Genomic DNA, 19,867 nt, shown 5'->3' with positions numbered 1-19,867 from the left:
ACTGGATAGAGCACTGGACCATAAACCAAGAGCCCTGCATTCTCACCAGCTCTGGGAGTTTGAGTAGCAATTAACCTTTTAAGGCTTAGCTACTGATTCATAGCACGGGTTAGCGTTTGCAGGGGAGAAGGGAGAAGACGAACATATCACAGGGCTTTGTGATTTGTGAGGTGAAGGGAGCCTCATCACAAGGAAACCTTGCTCCTATGGAGAGCTTCATTTGCATATGCAGAGTACCTTTGGTGGCTTCACCTTCTGGTCTCTGAAACCACTTTGAAATAATAAGGAAGACGAGGAAAGCAAGCCAGAGGCAAACTCCATTTTTTACAAAACTAGATCTGAACCACAGTGAGTTTGTAACGGTACAAGGGAGATGCGCTAGCAGTGCCTGGGGAAATTACCTATGGGGGCTGTATAGATCTCAGACAGAACAACACTGTGCACTTCCCCAAGGGGACACTTTTTTTTTTGGTGCTTCAGCTGCTGTTTATTGACATTCAGGTGGGCACTATAGCAACAAGCCTGGAGACTGCAGAATACAAGGTGGAGAGTGGAGTGTCTGCAGTGACAGCAGTGGAGTGCACAAGGAGTGGGGAGGCCAAAGCTGTTGGGAAAGTAGGTTAAGGCCAGGGCCAAAAGGCCCCACACCCTCAGCCTCTTGCTGTCTCCTGACTCTGGCTAGGGCTGGGAATTCTCTGGACAACTTTCTACAGGAGCAAAGTACACAGAGATGCTGCCGCCCTTCTGTGATAAAGTCAGAGGATTTCCAATCCTGCATTCCTCCTTCACCCCTGGCTCAAATAAAGCCATGAAAAATAGCTGGGCTCTATTGCATGTTTTAGAGGCATTAATTTTTCCTGGTATCCCAGCCCACCAGTGCCACACTGTGGCCTAGAGTGGTCACTGCAAGCACTGCTGGCCTAATGGAAAGGATAGGGGAGGGGAAGGGACAGGGTCTAGAAGAGGGGCTCCAGAGGGCCATCAAGGTACAGGCACTACATGCATGGTGTTGGTGAATCCAGAGCCAGGGCGCCACCCGGTCAGCACAATGATCACATCTCTCTTCTTAAAGAAGCCTTGACATCCACGGCCAAATTTACACGAAGGTCAACATCCTCATCCCAGGCATTCAGTATGGCATCCTTACACAGCACAGGGAAGATGCCACGGTACAGATGGGCCTGGCGAGCAGTCTGGGGATTGGGTGTCACAGCAATGATAGGAGCCCGAGGGCGGTGTCTGACCTGCTGGTGAGCACTCTTGCCAGACTTGGTGAGCAGGATAACGGCCCCACTGCAGCACTTGAAGGAGGCCTCCACGGCGCTCACGGCAGCAGCTTCTGTGGGATCGCTGGTAATGGGTGCCAGGTAGATGGCAGCCTCTGCCTCTCGGGCAATCAGGTGCTGCATACGAGCAGCCTCCAGAAGGTCGTTCCCCTGGGCTGTTTCTCCGGACAGCACGATGCAGTCTGCTCCATCCAGGCTGCACTGGCCACATCACTGCCTTCAGCATGGGTGGGGCGTGGCTTCTTGATCATGCTCTCCAGTATCCATGTAGCACAGGTGACAGGCTTCCCAGGAGGAACACCTTTTGAGGGACCCCAAATCTCTTATTTTTCCCACCAAGAGTAGAATGCATATATTGTGATAGAAAAACCTGTAGTTGGGTTTGCTCCTGAAAGGCAATGTGTGGAGAATTATGCAGGGAATCAGGCCATGTTTTCAGTACAGTGTGTTCATGTGTGAAGGGCAAAGGCGATTCTTTCAGAGCTGCAGAGCCTTCTGGCTGTAGCAAGTGAAGACTGAAATGTTCCATACACAATCTTGTGTTAAATGTAAAATTATTATTTAGAACACACACTGAATGTTTCCTATATCTAAATTTCCAATAAATAGCTGGCATAGAATAATGTAGCTAACTTGAAGCTGGCCTTGCTCAAAGTAATATTATGGAATCTATACTAAAATATACAAAGAAAGAAATAATGGAAAACCAGAAGGCAGGTGCTTTATTGGAGCATATGGAGATTATGATTATTTTTCCATGAATAGAAAGATGAGTGGTCACTGGGGAGCTGTTGGCTTTTGATAGCAAATGCTGGGAGAGGGAGAGTCTGTGGCCCCCCGTGAGAGTGCCCAGGATCCAGTAGATGGCGGTAGACTCAGGCACATAGTGGCAGCTCTAAGTGGACCCAATGGATTTTAAAAAACCCACAAAACTGGGAGGGATTAGTGATGGAGAAGCATGTGGCATTGGAAGAGAGGGGCTCACATGAAGTTCTCAAACAGTAGAAATGATTATAAAATACTGCAAAAAGCAAAACACTTGTCAGTTTAGGCACATGACAAGGCATCAGAAGATGAAAACTAAACTCTGGAGCTCAGACTGGAAGTGGAAAGCTGAGGTGTGCTCAGTAGTAGAGCATTTCCTTGGCATGTGGCCTTGGAGGAGATGATATGGATGTCTCAGGTAGGGCCAGCAGCTCAGCTACGAATTGTAAGATTACAGAATCCCGAAGTAGAGCAATAACAGCCCATGTGGATAACTGTATTAAGAATAGATGATCTTAAAACGTGAGTGCTGTGCTTGAATGAGACACAACCATGCTGATTGCATTTACCCAGGACCTTTAACCTACACACTGACAGCCCATAGAATTGTTCTACCGGGCATGGTAGTGCTGAGGAGGCTGAGTGGGAAGAAGGGGGTCAAGGCTGTTCAGCCTAAGCTACAAAACAAGATCTTGGCTTCGAAGAAGGTTTATAATGGGAATGATTCACTAACAGTACAAATAATGGTAATGTTTTCACATTTGAGATTGAACCCAAGTAAGCACACATGTGTACCACAGACTCAGTGGCTCAGTGCCTTCCACGCAGGGCTGAGCAGGTTGCTGTTCAATTGTGTTAGAGACTCTAAATCTGAAAAGCCTTTAGAGCAGAAATGAAAAGATGTGCTAAGTGCAAGTGGTTTTCTAGAGAATGTTTAAGTATGTTAAACAGATAAAATTTCCAGTTTAATAACAGAATTATCCAGTCTTAACTACATATCAAAACATGCCAACTTGTCTGTGAAACTGACTTTAATGGTCACCCCTTAATGCAAAGGGAGATGCAGTGCTAGACAGTGAGCTCTGACCCCCAGAACTGATACAGCATTTCACTGGCACTATCTACATCGCCCACACTGTGTGATATAAAACATCCATTCTTGTTCTTCCCAACTTCCTTTGTGACAATTTTTTTTTAAGATTAATTTTTTTATGTGTATGAGTGTTTTGCCTGCCTGTTATGTCTGTACATGCATGTTCCTTAGAGGCCAGAAGAAGGTGTCAGATCCTCTGGAACTAGAGTTATAGATGGTTATTCGCTGCTATATGGGTGCAGGGAACTGAACCTGGGTCCTCTGCTAGAGCAACCAGGTGCTCTTGACTGCTGAGCCAGCTCCCCGGCTTCTATAATGATTCTTAAGTAGGATATTTAAATTAAAGCCCTCTCTTGCTTATGTTTCCAAGTGTGGTGATTTCCACCCACACCACCCTGCCTGCTGTTCTTCATATTATTGCTCTCTGGGGAATTAGGATTTCAACTTATGAGTCAGTAGGGTTCACAAATATCCACACTGCTGTAGATACTAAAGAAGAGTCCCTGTACAGGCTTAGAGTTTTCAAAAGCTTCTTTAATTATGGTTCTTTATTGCTTCAACCTCCCTTCTAGCCCACCACCCACCAGAGGTAGGGGAAAAGAATGTTAATAGGAAATGGGGGTTGTGGACCTGTTTAGAAGTAGTTCTTTGGGACAATTCCAATCTTTGTTGTCAGCAGTCTAGTCCACTAGCAGAACATCAAACATGAATCAGCAGTGGCGGTACAGTCCACTCTGCAATCACCAAACACAAATTACTAGCAAATTAGTGGCTCTGTTCAGAAGCAACCTTGAGGCTCTGCTGATCAGCATGAGTCTGAGGAAGCGATAAGAAGCAGCTGGAATACCACCAGAAGTTCTTTGGTGTGTTTCTCTCTATGAAGTCATGACGAGCCAAGACCAGTGAAGAGTTGCAAGGCAAATCAATGCAAGAATGTCATCCACTGTCTGTTGGGTTATATTTATACTCTTCCCAAATATCATGTGTCCTCTCACCAGGCAGCTTCCAGAAAAACATCATGTCTGTTCATAAGATAGTTTCCAGGAAAATGTCACATGACACCACTGAGTCTCCAATGAAACCAGAAATTCCCACTTTGTCCCTGTGTTTCCTTTTAAGTGCATGAGAAATCTCTCTTGGACATCTTTTATAAGGACACTGATTCATTTCATTAGTGACTGTTTTGCAGAATAATAGTAGTAGGCTTCCCACTAGGGCCTATGACCAGCTAGTCACAGGTTCTTAGCCCCAGCAGTGGTTCTGGGCATTGGTTCAGTCTTGTGAAATGGGCCTTAAATACAATTAGAAAACGGTTCATTACTCCTGTAATGCTTGTGTCACTGTTGTACCTGTGGGTGTATCTTGCCAGGCCAGTCCTTGTAGCTCACATAGGGGTCCACATCTGAGTGAGACTGATTGATTGCTTTCCTCCTCCAGTAGCATGCACAGCATCCTCCAGCACCATGAAAGGTAGCCAGTAGGGAGAAGCTTCCAGGGCAGTGCCAGTTAGATTTCTCTTTGTTCTGTGACTCAAGTATGTGGTATCTTCAACAATAGGGTCTTACCATCATATTCTGAAGACAAAGAACAGTGGTAGTAGGTTGTCTGTGGGACTCCACTGGCCAACTACTCTAAAAGAGGCAACCCATTCTAGGTACTGTGTTTTTTGGTAGCCTGTTGTGTCTAGTAGTTCCATTATTAAAGGGTTAATTCCATGCAATGGTTTGTATATGCTTGGTCTAGGGAGTGGCACTATTATGAGGTGTGGCCTTGTTGAAGTAGGTGTGTCTCTGTGGGCATGGGCTATAAGACCCTAGTCCTAGCTGCCTGGAAGCCAGTCTTCTAGAGGCCTTCTGAGATGTAGAATCTCAGCTCCTCCTGCACCATGCCTGCCTGGATGCTGCCATGCTCCTGCCTTGATGATACTGAACTGAACCTCTGAACCTCTAAGCCAGCCCCAATTAAATGTTGTTCTTAAAAGAATTTCCTTGGTCATAGTGTCAGTTCACAGCAGTAGAACCCTAACTAAGACACTCCATATCTCTTCTTTTAATATTTGTGTGTGACTTTTTAAAAAGGTCTTTAGTATTAAGACAAGGACTCCACCCTTGTGGCATAAATACCTCCCAAAGCTGCCATTCTTCATATCATTGCTGTCCAGGGCGTCAGTCAGTAGGGGTTCCCAGCTATTCACACTGCTGTAGACAGTAAGGAGAGTCCCCGTGTTCCCTTCCTCGTGGATACTTAAGCCTTTACGTTGGGCTTTAACTCTGCGGCCCAGTGCACTGGCTGGTTTTGTGTCAACTTGACACAGCTGGAGTTATCACAGAGAAAGGAGCTTCAGTTGGGGAAATGCCTCCATGAGATCCAGCTGCAAGGCATTTTCTCAATTAGTGTTCAGCGGGGGAGGTCCCCTTGTGGGTGGTGCCATCTCTGGGCTGGTAGTCTTGGTTCTATAAGAGAGCAGGCTGAGCAAGCCAGTGGAAGCAAGCCAGTAAAGAACATCCCTCCATGGCCTCTGTATCAGCTCCTGCTTCCTGACCTGCTTGAGTTCCAGTCCTGCATCCTTTGGTGATCAACAGCAGTATGGAAATGTAAGCCAAATAAACCCTTTCTTCCCCAACTTGCTTCTTGGTCATGATGTTTGTGCAGGAATAGAAACCCTGACTAAGACGCCCAGGATGGCCTAAAACTTACCGTGTAGCATAGACTTCTCCTGTTTCAGCCTTTCCGAGTGTTAGTTACAGGTATGGGCCACCTTATAGGTTCTAAGCAATGTGGGTGACTTTTCCTGAGGGTGCTGGAGATGCAGACTCCTATGCCCATGCTGTGCTGTAGTGATTCTTACTCTCTGACTCAGCTCCCTAGCACTTCAGATTTAATTTTTTTTTTTTTAGATTTTATTTTATTTCATGTGTATTAATTTTTTGCTTGCATGTATGTACGTGTACCATAGACATGCCTGGTACTCACAGAGGTCAGAGCAGAGGACAGATGCCTTGGAATTGGATTACAGATGGTTGTGAGATACCATGTGGGTGCTGGGAATCGAACCAGGGTCCTTTGCAAGAGCACCAAATGCTCTAAACTTCTGAGTCATCTCTCCAGCCATTTCTTATTAAAAACTCTTCAGGGTATTTTATCACAGGAACAGGAAAATCAATATATTACTCAGTTGCAGAAAATTCCTTCCCATATTAATAAGAGGCCAGTGATCTCAGCTAAAGTTAATCTAGAAACAGACGAATGAATGTTGAGACGCTCTGATACTGTGTACACTCTAACAGAGGATTTTCCTTCTGAGTTCTTGTTTGCTTGGGAACTTCCAGTGAGGAAGATGTTGCAGCTTTGTAGAGATAACTGTACTACATGTGTGGAGCGAGTCCTGTTTAACTACCAGAGGGTGCTGTTTGCACACAGTACTGCATGCATGGGAAGAACCGACTATTGTGGGAAACATTCTTTACAGTTTTGCTGAGAGGCCACGTGTGGTGACACACATCTTTAATCCCAGCCCTTGGGAAGCAGAGGCAGGAGGATCTCCATGAGTTTGAGGACAGACTGGTCTACATAACAAGTTCCAGGACAGCCAGGGGTAATATAGACAGGCCCTGCTTCAAAAACAAACCAAACAACAGCAACAACAAAAAACTAAGCAGAAAAATGAACAATCCCCCCCCCCCAATAATGTTGCGCAGAGGACAGGAAGAAGAAAGGGCTGAGGTATAGCTCAGAAGCCGAGTGCTCGTCTAGCATGTGCAAGGCTCTAGGCCCAATCTCCAGCACCACCAAGAAAGAACAGACAAGTGCGTAAACAGCTGGTGGCTACTGTCATCCGCCTTGTTTATTATAATGACTAAGGGTGCAACTCGAGGTGAAGATTTAGTGTTAGAATGTTGGTGTCCCAAGTGAGATCACATTAGTAACCATGATGTGACTCATGAGGCAGAGTTGGTTTTTATTTTTTTAACACTTAACAAAATATTTTATTATTTTATGTGTTGGGCCTGTATGTATGCTCAAGTGCTACCTGCATCCTTGATGCCTACAGAAGACAGAAAAGGCTGTGGGGTCTCCTAGGATTTATGAATGGTTGCGAGCCACCATGTGGGTGCTGGGAATCAAATTTGGATACTCTGGAAGAGCAGTCTGTGCTCTAAACTTAAGAACCTAAACATTTAAAAGAAATATACCTAAATACATAGAAAATAGACTACAGATAAAATTTTAGGTAACTTCTAACCCTTGAGAGACTTGAGGTCCCAGGGAGTGGGGAGGTCTGGTTGATAGGGGTGGAGGGGAGGAGGTATGGGATGAGGAACAGTCAGAGGGAGGACTGGGAGGGGGATAATGACTGGACTGTAAAAAAAAGATTAGAGAATTAAAAAAAAAAAAAAAGGACTCAGATTTCTGACATCAGTATATACTAAGAATAAAAAGATAATTTTTAGCTTAAATCAAGATTTTTTTCAGAAAAATGAGCAGAGAGGTTGATTATGGAATTAATAATGCTATGAAGAGGCAGAGTTTTAATTCATGGTTCACAGTCTGCAACACAAGGTGCTTTGTTTAAAACAGAAGAAAAGTATTCAACATCTGGCACTGTGAAGAACAAGCATTCAAACCAAAGCCACTGCAGCTGCCCAAGCAGCATTTTGCCTAAAGAAAGAAGCTTCAGAGGCCTGCCTGTTAGAGCAGGGAGCAGACAGGAACACCGACTGGTATTTGTGTTGGAGTACAACAGCCAACAAAAAGAGAAAGTGGAAAATAAAAGCCTAAGACAAGAGGAGGCTTAGACAGTATCTTGTTAATGATACCTCTGTGTACTTGGTCAAGAGAAGCAACTAAGACCAATAGTGTTAAAGCTAAGATAATCCTGGAACATAGATAGCTATAAAATTAATATGTAGCAATCAGTAATAGTCACATATAAATGTTCTTGCCTTGTTAAATGATATAATGAGAACAAGACCCTATTTGTAGAAGGAACAACAACAAAATGAATAATAGGAGATATACAAAATACATAAAGTGAGATTTCCTTTCATCTGAATTACCAGTTTTTTTTTTTTTTTTTTTTTTGGCCAAGGTTGATCATAATAGTCCTTTATCCTTTTAATTAAAAACGCTTATTTAGGAGCTAGAGAGATGGCTCAGCAGTTAAGAGCACTGACTGCTCTTCCAGAGGTCCTGAGTTCAATTCCCAGCAGCCACATGGTGGCACACAACCATCCTTAACGAGATCTGATTACCTCTTCTGGTGTGTCTGAAGAAAGTGACAGTGTATTCACATACATAAAATAAGTAAAATCTTTAAAAAACTAAACAAATATTGTCTAAAGTTCACTGGCTCTTAGTGTATTTAAGAGTCGGTATAGCCATCTCCACTATAATTTTAGGGTAGTTTGTTCTTGTCCCCTGACACACTTCCTACTGGGGACCAAGCCCAGGCAGGGCCTTGTGTTTGCTAAGCAAGCACTCTGTCCCTGAGCTAAAAATTCTAAGTGTTAATTGTAGAACATTTTTTATCATCACCCAAATAACTTTCTACACACATTGGTAGTCAGTTTCCATTCATCTTTCCCATGTAAAAAAATTAGAGGGCTATAGATGTGTAAATTCATGGACTCTTAATGTTCTAAAATATTTTTCATACTATATAGTATAATTTTATTCTTTCTCCTCTCCCAACTCCTCCCAGATCTTCCTCACCTCCCTACCCACTAACTCATGTTCCCTCTCTTTCTCAGAAAAAAAAAAAAAGAAAAGAAAAGAAAAAAACCCAGTAAGATCAAAATGAAAGAAAATGTGCACGAAAACTGTGGAGTCCCTTTTGTGTTGTCTGGCTACACCTGGTCATGGGGCCTGCCCTAGAGCATGGGTGATACACCTACTGACACTCCACTGAGGAAAACTGAGTCTCCCTTCCTACCAGGTTTCAGTTGCAGATAGCTTTTTGGTTAGGGGTAGGACTTTGTGTTCATTCCCCTTCTCAGTGCTGGGATCTTCGTCTGGTTGGAACCTGTGTAGGTCCTGGAGGTGCAGTCATAGCCTCTCCCTCCGTGAGTTCACGTGTACATCAGTTCTGCTGGGACTAGAGGACAGTGTCCTGGGAGTCACCCCTTTCCGTCTCCTCTTCATAGATCCTGGAGCCTTGTGAGGAAGGGTTTGATGAAGACATCCCATTCAGGACTGAGTGCTCCAAAGTCTCTCACTCTCTGCACACTGTCCTGGCATGGGTCTCTGTGTTGACCATAGAGAAGCAGCTTCTCTCTGAGGGCTGAGTGACGCTCCTGGCTCACTCGGGAGCATCGTTCCCACGGACACCCAGTTACTTACAAATTTCATTTTTTTAAAAAAGCAGGCTGTTCTAAACACATCCACACAATAATATTCCATTGTATAAATGTCTACATTTTCATTCTGTATTCATGAGCTGGTGAACATCTAGGCTATTTCTAGTCTCTGGCTTTATAAGTAGAGCAGCAGTGAACACGGATGAACAAGTATCTCTGTAGTAAGGCAGAGTCCCTTGGCTGGTGAGTGGTGTAGCTGGATTGTGGGGTCCTGGCTTTGGGTTTCTTTCCATGTAGAACGACGTTGGCTGGAAGCTTGCTCTACGTTGCCTTTTACTAGGCTGAGGTGTGCCCTCTCTATCCCTTGTCCCTCTGCACTTTTATAATAAAGGGATGTTGCATTTTGTCAGCTGGCTTCTGCATGATCATATGATTTTTGCCTTTAAGCCTGTGTTTATGTGTTGGATTACATTTATTGATTTACATATGTTGACCTGTCCCTTCATCTTTGGAATAAAGCCAACTTAATCATGGTGAATAATCTTTTCGATTGTTTTTAAATTCAGTTTGCAAGTATTTTATGGAGAATTTTTTACATGCATTTCATAAGAGACATGGTCTGTGATTTTCTTTTTGTTATTGTTAAGTATTTTGTGGTTTTGATATCAAGGTAATATAGTGGGTTTATAAAAAGTTTTGGGCAATGTTCCTTTAGTTTCTGTTTTGCCAAATAACTTAAGGAATATTAGTGTTGTTCTTGAAGGTCTAGTAGAATTCTGTGCTAATTCTGACTTTGAGCTTATTTTGGTTTGGAAACTTAATTACTGCTTCTATTTCACCAGTGTCTGTTTAAATTGTTTATTTCATCTTGATTTCACTTTGGTAGGTCATAAATATCAAGACATTTGATGTCTATGATGTGATGTATATGATTTGATGTATATGAAGTGATGGTGTATATCTTTAATCCCAGCGGAGCTAGGCAGAGCTCTGTGAGTTCGAGGCCAGCCTGGTCTACATAGCAAGTTCTAGGTCAGCCAGGGCTACATAGTGAAACCCTGTCTCAAAAGTATTTTTGTAATTGATTTTAGGTTTTCTAGTTTAGAATATAGATTTTTAAAAAGTATGCCCCTATGTTTCTCTGAATTCCCCAGTGCTGGCTGTCATACATGTCTTAAGCCCTGGCTGTCCTGGAACTGCTCTGTAAACCAGGCTGCCCTTGAACTAAGAGAACCTCCTGGCTCTGCCTCTCAAATCCTGAGACTAATGCCTTGCATCACCACACCTGGGATTATTTTGGATCTCATCTGTGTCTTTCAGTTAATTTAGCTACAGGTTTGCCAGTCCTGTTGACTTTTCTCAAAACCCAACTCTTTGTTTCATTGATTCTGTTTTTTGTTTGTATTTCATTCATTTCAGCCATGAGTTTTATTATTTCTTTCCATCTACTCTTTTTTGAATCATTTTTTTCTAGTGCTTTTAAGTGTGTCACTATTAATGTGAGCTTTTCCAGGTTATTTAACATAGGCTGTGCGCTTGCCTCTTAGCTGCACCTTTGTTGTGTCCCATAGGTTTGGTTATGTTGTGTTTCATTTTCATTCAATTGTAAAAGGTTTAAAATTTTTTTCGTGATTTCTGTTTGGATCAAATTTTCATTCAGTAGCGAGTTTGTTTGTATACTGTCTGCTGTGTCTGTTGTGTTACTATCCAGCTTAGTCCATAGTGGTGAGANAGGGCANAGGGTGTTATTTCAGTTTTCTAAATGTCTGTTGAGACTTGCTTTGTGTCTTAATATGTGGTCCATTTTGGAGAAAGTTCCATGGACTACTGAGAAAGTATATTCTTTAGTGGTTGGGTGGAATGTCTATAGATTTCTGCTAGTCCATTCGATTTATGATATTATTGAACTCTAGCACTTTTCTGTTTAAGTTTTTGTTTGGATAGCCTGTCTGTTGTTGGTAGTGGGTTATTGGTGTCACCCACTACCATGGTATTAGGTTCAGTATGTGACTCTAGCTGTATTAGTGTTTCTTTTATGACCTCGGGTGCCCGTGTGTTTTGGCATATAAATGTCTAGAATTGCATAGTCTTGGTGGATTTTCCCCTTGATGAGTATGTTCTGTCCATTCCTACCTCTTCTGATTAGTTTTGTATGATATTAAATTAGATACACTTCCATACTTTTTGGGTCAGTTTGCTTGGGTTACTTTTTCCATCCTTTACCCTGAGATGACTAATGTCTGTCTGCAGTGGTAAAGTGTTTCTTGGATTCAGCAAAAAGATGTATCCTGGCTTCTAATCTAGTCTGTTAGCTTAAGTTGGGATTTATCATGTCATTCAGTATACAAACATTTATATTTTTGCTGGATTTATATTTATATTGCATTTTCTGGATTTTATTGTATTTATAAGGGATGTTAGTCTTTAGTTTTCTTTGTGATATACTTATATAGTTTTGTATGAGAGTAATAACACTATTAATGACTTCATAGAATGAGTTGGAAAATATCACCTATAAATTTGAATGCAAAAGATTTATATGAATTCTGCTAGGCACTAGTGGCACACACCTTTAAACCCAGCACTTGGGAGGCAGAGGCAGGTGGATCTCTGAGTTTGAGGCCAGCCTGGTTTATAGAATGGGTTCTAGGACAGCCAGGGCTACACAGAGAAATCCTGTCTCAAAAACAAGACCAAACCAAAACCAGAAAAGGATTTAGATGAACTCTTAGTGAAATGTCTGGTAGAGTTCCCTGGTGAAGCCATCCAAAGTCTGGACTCTCCTTGCTGATTCAGTCTCTTTATTTGTTAAAGGCCTAATCAACTTTGCTGTTTCTTACGTTTGTGTTAGCTTGTGTCTCTCTAGGTTTTTTTTACTTTATGTAAATAATATATTTTTAATTTTTAATTTATTTACTTTTTGTTTGTTTTGAGACAGAGTTTGTGTGGGGACTCACTCTGTAGAACAGGCTGGCCTTGAACTTCAAGATGCATCTCCCTCTGTCTCCCGAGTGCTGGAATTAAAGTCATGTGCCCTTTGTTTACTTTGTTGAGACAGGGTTTCACTGCAGCTGTAGCTGGCCTGGGGCTAGCTATGTAGAGCAGGTTGTCTCCATAGCATTATGGTAGTTTCACTGCCATAAAGCATGTGGAGGTTAGAGACAATTTGTGGGAGTCAGTTCTCTCTACCCTGTGGGCTCCTGGGAGTGATCTCTGGTTGTCAGGCTTGGTAATAAGTGCCATTACCCACTGAACCAGCTGTCTGCCATTTGTTTGTATAGTTTATAGTGTTAGCGAACAGATTTTTCCCTATAAATTATAAAGAATAAATCAACTCATTGCCCCCATTTTCCCTTTTCTTTTTGTTTCTAAGTTCTGGGCTCTGTACTTTACAGTGAGTCCCAGCTGAGGCCCTCTTCCGGTCTTGAGTTTAGTAATTTGACTGCTAAGAATTTGTCAGTGCCAACCCTTGTTATTGATATCAGCAAGTGTGCTGGCTAGTAGTCACCTAAACAAAAGCTAGGATCATCTGGGACATGGGAACCTCAGTTGTGGAAAAGTCCTCATCCTGTAGGAAGCCTAGGGATGGGTGTGTATTTTCATGATTGATGGTTGGTGTGAGTGGCCCAGCCTGTTGTGGGTGGAGCAGGTGGTCCTGGGTTCTAAGAAAGCAGGTGGAACGGTTTAGTTCCTGCTTGCAGGGTCCTGTCGTGAGTCCCTGCCCTGACTTCCCTAGTGATTGAGTGTGTAAGCCAAACCCCTTTCCTTCCCCAGATTGCTGTACATCCTGGTGTGTGTTACAGCGAAAAACGACTAGGATAGTGAGATTTGTAGTAATATGTTTCTTGTTTTTTTTTTTTCTTTCTGATGTTGGCATTTGTATTTTTCTTTAAGAATGCATATACAACATGGACATGTGTGTATGAACATATGTGCTACACAATGGATGGTGTGCGATAGAAAATGTCTAGAGAAAAGTATAAGGAATTTGATAGCACTGGTTGTCCCTGTATGAGAAAAATGAAAGGCAAGGGGTGAGTGGGAGGGACTCTGACTTTCTTCATTTTGATTTTTGAACCACATGAGTGTCTGAGCTATGTAAAGATACAGAGTGTTAGGGACCTCGGGGTTTTAGCCTTGGTTCATCTCCCCCCCCACCCCCCCCACAACTCTTTTCTTTCCTTTCCTCCCAGAGCCAGGGTCTGAGAGGGATCTGAAGGTGAAAGGTTTGGACTCTGCTGTACTGTCTATGAAAACATACCTTTTTTCTCTGGCTTCCTACAGATCGACCTGCTGGTTGGGCCGAGTGTATCTTTGAGGAAGAGATATCTGAACTTGAGCCTGTCTTCCCCAGGTAAACTTGTTTGCAGTTTTTAGTCTGAGCATGAGAGAGCACTGGCTGTACTGGGAACACTTTTTGCTAAGCTCTGTCCTCCATGATGAGATTATAGAGGGGATGAACACATTCGAAAGCCAAGGCGATATACGTGTGGGTGAAAGACCTGTGCAGCCTCCCCTTGAGGGAGAAAGCCTCCAAGCAAACTTGCAGGCTCACAGAGGAGACACTGGTGCTCTTTCTCAGGAGATGAACGGTAGGGATGAGGAGTGTCAGGGGGCTCAGCATTTGTCTGTCTTGAGTTCAGCTGCGATCGCCAGCCTCTTAGTATGGGAAGGAATTTGCTACAACTGAATAGTGTATTGATTTCCCTGTTGCTGTGATAAAATACTCTGATAAAAGCACACAAGGAGAAGGGGTTTAGTATACAGGTGGCAAAGCCGTAGCAAGTGCCAAGGCTTTCCTTCCTTTCTCCTTGTTAAGTCGAAGACCTCTGCCCATGGAAGGGTGCGGCTCACATTGGTCTTCCTGTCTCAGTTGATAGGATTCCCCACAGGCATACCCAGGGGTCATTCTAAGATCCTGTCAGGTTGACAACATTAATCCTTGCAGCTCTACCCCTCGTTACTGGGACAACTGACTACATCACTCCTAAGCCACCTCTTTGTTCCCCATGTCCCCATAGGTTCATAACAGGTTCATGAGGCAAATGTACTCGGCCCAACTTCACAAGTCCCATAGTCTAACAGTTCCAACACTATTTAAAAGTGTAAGTGACGAGTCTCCCTGAGGAGTCTCTTCAGTGTAAGCCCCGATATAGTATAAAGAAGTTGGGTGTGCAGGCATACATCTTTAATCACAGCACTTGATCTCTAAATCAGCCTGGGCTACATAGTGAGCTCTAGGCCAGCCAGGGCTACACAAAACAACAAGAACAAAACAAAAAAACTAAAAACAAAGGCAAAGCAAAACAAAGCCCACACAACAACAACAACAACAAAAGAAGTTATGTATTCCCAACATAGAATGACACAGAGTAAACACCCCCCTTCCAAAAGAGCAGGGCTCAGCAGGGAAAGCACCGTCTGCAGCTCCTCGTTGGCATCTGGGGCTCCTGAGTTAATCATCTGGATCCCAAAAGACTTGGTAACCACACATCCCCAGCTCTGCGGCCCCCGCCCAGCTCTGCGGCCCCCGCCCGCAGCACACTTTTTTTCTCTCTTGGGCCAGCTCTGCTCCACACATCCAACTTTTTTTGGTGGACATACCAGAGTCATGGTATCTCTAATAACCTGGTTTCTTAGTTACTGTTCTGTTGCTGTGATGGAACACCATGACCAAGGCAGATTTTAAAAGAAGGCATTGAATTGGATGTTGCTTACACTTTTAGAGGGTGAGTTCATGGCCATCATGGCAGGGAACATGGTGGCAGACATGCATAGTGATGGAGCAATAGCTGAGAGTTTACAGTTTGATCTACAGGCAGCAGGCAGAGAGGTGGGAGGGGAGAGAGAAAGAGAAGAGAAGAGGGGAGGAGACAGAGAAAAATAGAGATAGACACACATACAGAGGGAGAGGGAGAGGGACTGAAACTTCAGAGCCCACTCCCAGTTACACACCACCTCTGAGAAGGCTACACCTCCTAATCCTTCTTAAACAGTTCCACTGCCTGGGGACCAACTATTCAAACATGAGTCTATGGGGGCCATTCTCATTCCAAGTACCACACCTGGGGTCTCCATGGAAACTCAGACTTTATCTTCACAACCTTACACAGCCTCGCAGAACTTCATTCCAGGACTATAACGCTGCTGTACATTGCTGGGTGTCAACAGGATCTGAAACCATCATTAGGGATTATCCTTTAAAAACTCTTCATAAAACCCACAGAGAAATTGGCTGGTGGAAAATGTGTTTCACTAGCTGACTTCTTCACTTCTGTCCCTGCAGGACTATAGGCACCATCCGGCACTGCCTCCACCTGACCTCAGTGTACACCCATTTCCTGCCCCAGCATGGCCGCCCAGAGGTCACCACGATGCCCTTAGGTCTGGGGATGACAGTGGATTACATTTTTTTCTCAGCTGAATCCTGTGAGAATGAGAACAGAACCGGTAAGCCCAGTGAGTCAAGAGTTTCTAGAGGCCACCCAGAGTGCCTGGGAACAGCTGGTGGTAGGTTGTGTTTGGGTGGCTTGGCTTGGGCTCCAGGAGCCTGAATATCAAAGAAGCAGCCACCATACCAGCTTTGTGCTCATCCTTTACGCAGGCTACCTACCTTACTTGCTCTTCTTTTCTTGCAGTATCAGGGTTTGGGCAGGGAAGTCATTCCTGTTTCCATCATGGAGATAGAAGTATAGCACTAGGCGTAATTAGACTTGGCTGAGGGCAGAAGTTGGGGAGGGACTTGGTAAGGTTTTTCTTGCCAATAGTCATGATGAGCAGTTCACTAGCCCCATGCCTAGTTTGCTTATTATTTTTAGAATGTTTGAATTAATTGCCTATGTTTGGAATCATTTTATATAAGGAATCTATATTTCTGTACCTCTTGAATAATCCAAAACCTTGTAATGTTAGGGGCAGGACCTACTTGTATCCCATTTGTCCCGGTACTGTGTCCCCGTACCTGTCTTCATTCACTGTTGTTATCACAGGGAAGCCTTCTAGTCAGAACGCAAGGTGGTGTGTGTGTGTGTGCGTGCGTGCGTGCGTGCGTGCGTGCGTGCGTGTGTGTGTGTGTGTGTGTGTATGTGCATGTGCGTGTGCATGTATGTATGTTTATGTGTGTGCGTGTGTGCATGTGCGTGTGCATGTATGTATGTTTATCTGTGTGCGTGTGTGTATGTGCATGTGCATGTATGTATGTTTATGTGTGTGCGTGTGTGTGTATGTGCATGTATGTATGTTTATGTGTGTGCGTGTGTGTATGCATGTGTATGTGCGTGTGTATGTATGTGTGAATAATGTGTGAATATGTGTGTATGTGTATATATGTGTGTGTATGTATGCATATGTATGTGTATGTGTGTATGTATGTGCATTGTGTGCATATATATATGTGTATATGTGTGTGTATGTGTGTATATATGTGTATGTATGTGTATGTGTGTATGTATGTGCATTGTGTGCATATATATATGTGTATATGTGTGTGTATGTGTGTATATATGTGTGTGTATGTATGTGTATGTGTGTATGTATGTGTGTGTGTATGCGTGTGTGTGTGTGTGTGTGTGTGTGTAGGCTATCTAATTTAAAGTGAAAGTTGTGCCATGCAGCCTGGCTGGTGGCTGCTGTACCCACTTGCTTCTGCTTTGTGCCCCAGATCACAGACTGGATCGAGATGGAACTCTCAAGCTCCTGGGCCGCCTCTCCCTCCTCTCTGAAGAGATTCTCTGGGCTGCCAATGGCTTACCCAACCCCTTCTACTCTTCAGACCATCTCTGCTTGCTTGCCAGCTTCGGCATGGAAGTCACTGCCCCATGAGGGCCCCCAGGGAAAGAGCTCACTGGACCGACGACTGCAAATGCCCCGTGCTGTGGAAACGTCCGTCCCTTCCCTCGTTCCCTCCTGCCCGTGGTTAGACTTTCTCCAGCCTGTCCACGTTCTCGGCCTGTGGTCCCTGCCCTGCCCCAACCTCTTCCTAATCCTGGGCCACATGCTAGGTGGCCTCGAGAGAGGTGGAGAACACTCCCCTTTCTTCCATGTACCCAGCACCCCTCCCCCATTGATTTTTTTCTAATGACCAGGGTTGCGGGAGTTATTGATCTCATTGGTTATTCACCATTTCTTGGTGGCACCCTCTGACCCAACCTTCCCTTTTCTCTCATGACCTCTGGGCTCTGGCATGCACATGAGCAAGGTGTGTGTAAAGCGTGAGTTCTCTTGGGGAGGGACTGCCCAGCACAGCCAAAGCCTACCTTTGCCCAGTCCGTGTGCTACCGTGAGCTGCTGGGCTAGGGGCAGGTTGACAGCATGACATAGTAATTGTGTGCTGCCGGGAGGCAGCAGGTGTGGGGCCCTTTTCTCCCAGTCAGTCATCTTGGCCTCTTGGGCACACTTGTTATTTCTGGAGACAAACTGGCCCCCAGCCTGGAGCAGCAGCTCAGGGACGCCCAGACCTCAGATCTCCTCACTGCCTTCCTTGAGGAAAGCAGGTGGACGCCTTGTGCTGGGGTTCACTGGGCTGGCACAGTGCTGGGAGGCTTTGGCATTTGAAGGATGAGGAGACAGAGCCTTCAGGGAACTGTTGTCTCACCAGAACTGGGTGAGAGTTGGAGTCCCAGCAGAAAGAGCAGGAGGCGCTACAGCAGCCTTAGCCAGCACTGGAACCCCAGAGGGCTTGCTCTCTGACCTGTGCGCACCTAAGAAAGTTTCTTCTTCTCTCCCCTCCTCCTCTCCTCCCGTGCTCCCTCCCATTTTCTCTCTGGAGAAGCCTGCTGTTTAGCTCAGGCCAAAACATCTGGACAGAAGCCTGGCTTTGGGCAACCTAGGTCTAAGAACTCAGGGTGGCAGTGCTTGCCCATTTGCTCTGCCTTTCCTCCCCAAACATGGGCTCCCCTAACCTACTGAAAACCCCTGTAGCCCAAACCATGTCGCCTGCATGCCTTACTCACTGCTGGGGTGCAGCCTGGGGTGTCCTCGGGCCAGATCCTCCACACAGCTTCAACTCAGAATATCTGCTGGCCCAGAGACAAGGGGATTGACTGAGGCTGCAGTTAGGCATGGTGGACCAGCAGTTACATCCTTCCCTTGATTCCTGTCTGGAATGCTGCTGCTGCTGCTGCTGCGTTGCTGATTCTCAGCTTCCCATGCTCAGGTCTGGGGGACGTCTTTTCCTATGTGTGTCTGTTTTTAAGTTTTGTTTTCTGGGTACTGGACATCTGCCTGTCTGAGCCCCAGGCCCATCTGTCTGTCCATAGCCCACTTTTCACCGTCGCTCTCTGGGCAACTCCTGAGATGGTTCCACAACCGTGCCCCGTAGGTTCTCAGAACAAGGGCCAATGATTGTTTCCCCCTGCCAGGAAATGCAGGTTCAACTGCTAAAGGAGGCGGAGGGCCAGAGCTTGGTGGCTTATTTTTTTCCTTGTTTCTCCTTTGTTTCTGTTTTAGAAATGAAGTGTGGGGGTTTAAATGGCATTTAAACTGTACCCTGGAGCCGGCAGAACCAGGCAACGTTTTTCCAAATAAAGCCTTATCGTGCCCCGTACATTGTTGGTCTTATTATTGGGACTCTGAAAAGCATGGAGTTTGAGAGAGAGCTGGAGAATGTGTGGGCAGAGGAAGAGTCTGAGGAGCTTTGGTCCTGAGGGTGGGGCCTCTGGATCTAAACGAACAGAAATGTTTGCCATCTGTCTCTGTTGTCTTCCCTGTGCTCTGCAGCTTGGGAGGTGGGGGGACAGGGTTTGAGTGAAGTCCCCTGCCCTGCCCTGCCCTGCCCTTCGCAGGGTGCAGCTGCCTTCTCAGTCCCCATATGAGAAAAGAGGGGCTCTGATTTAGCTGCTTTTTGCTCTTATTCCATCTGCTGCCTTGTGCCTCTGTAGACTTTTCCAGACGGGTTGGTGTAGAAAGCAGGGTGTTCCTGGTCAGAGCAGCAGCAGCTCCGTGAGGCGAGACGTGTGTGGCGGATGGTCTTGCTGGGTATCTATTTCTGATCATCTCTGGTAGCAGCCAAGGCTGAGCTATGGGCCATCTGTCACTGGAACACTTCTCTTCCTTGCCGGGCCTAACTGCTATCATTTCTGTCTTTCTCTAGTCTCCCTATGCAGTATGCCAAGCCAAGGCCGAGCGAGATGAAGGTATGGTTTTCTGCCTTACCTCAACAAATTGTCAGTCCCAGACTCAATCTCTAGTTGCTGTCTCTCCAGGGACCTGGTGTTATTTAAGCTGGTGAACTCTGGGTCAGAATCCACTGATTTAGGAGAAAGCAAATTTAGCCAGGAGAAGGATTAAGGAGCCTTAGCTTGGCCAGCCTGGTTGCTGACTAGGTAAGTCACTTAATTCCTCCGCCTTTGAGTTTGCATCCTTTGGTGAAAGGAAGTTGAAGGAGTACTTGTGAGGGCTTTCTAGGTCTGTATTGCGTATGCCATGGC

The 19,867-nt window shown here is 44.9% G+C and overlaps 1 protein-coding gene across 1 annotated transcript in view; it reads left to right on the top strand.

The window, feature by feature from the left end:
* Angel1 (angel homolog 1) overlaps positions 1-18,981 on the top strand; it is a 29,059-nt gene extending 10,078 nt beyond the window's left edge. Inside the window, exons 8-10 of the mRNA XM_021201983.2 lie at positions 13,725-13,794; positions 15,727-15,890; positions 17,101-18,981. Of these exons, the coding sequence (XP_021057642.1) occupies positions 13,725-13,794; positions 15,727-15,890; positions 17,101-17,261 (395 nt within the window). The 3' untranslated portion in view covers positions 17,262-18,981. The remainder of the gene's footprint in view (positions 1-13,724; positions 13,795-15,726; positions 15,891-17,100) is intronic.
* Positions 18,982-19,867: the final 886 nt, after the last annotated feature.

Source organism: Mus pahari, chromosome 7 (assembly GCF_900095145.1).
Source record: "Mus pahari chromosome 7, PAHARI_EIJ_v1.1, whole genome shotgun sequence".
Lineage (NCBI taxonomy): Eukaryota > Metazoa > Chordata > Mammalia > Rodentia > Muridae > Mus > Mus pahari.
The sequence above is the reverse complement of the archived record's forward strand: the minus strand, read 5'-3'. Positions and strand labels throughout refer to the sequence as shown.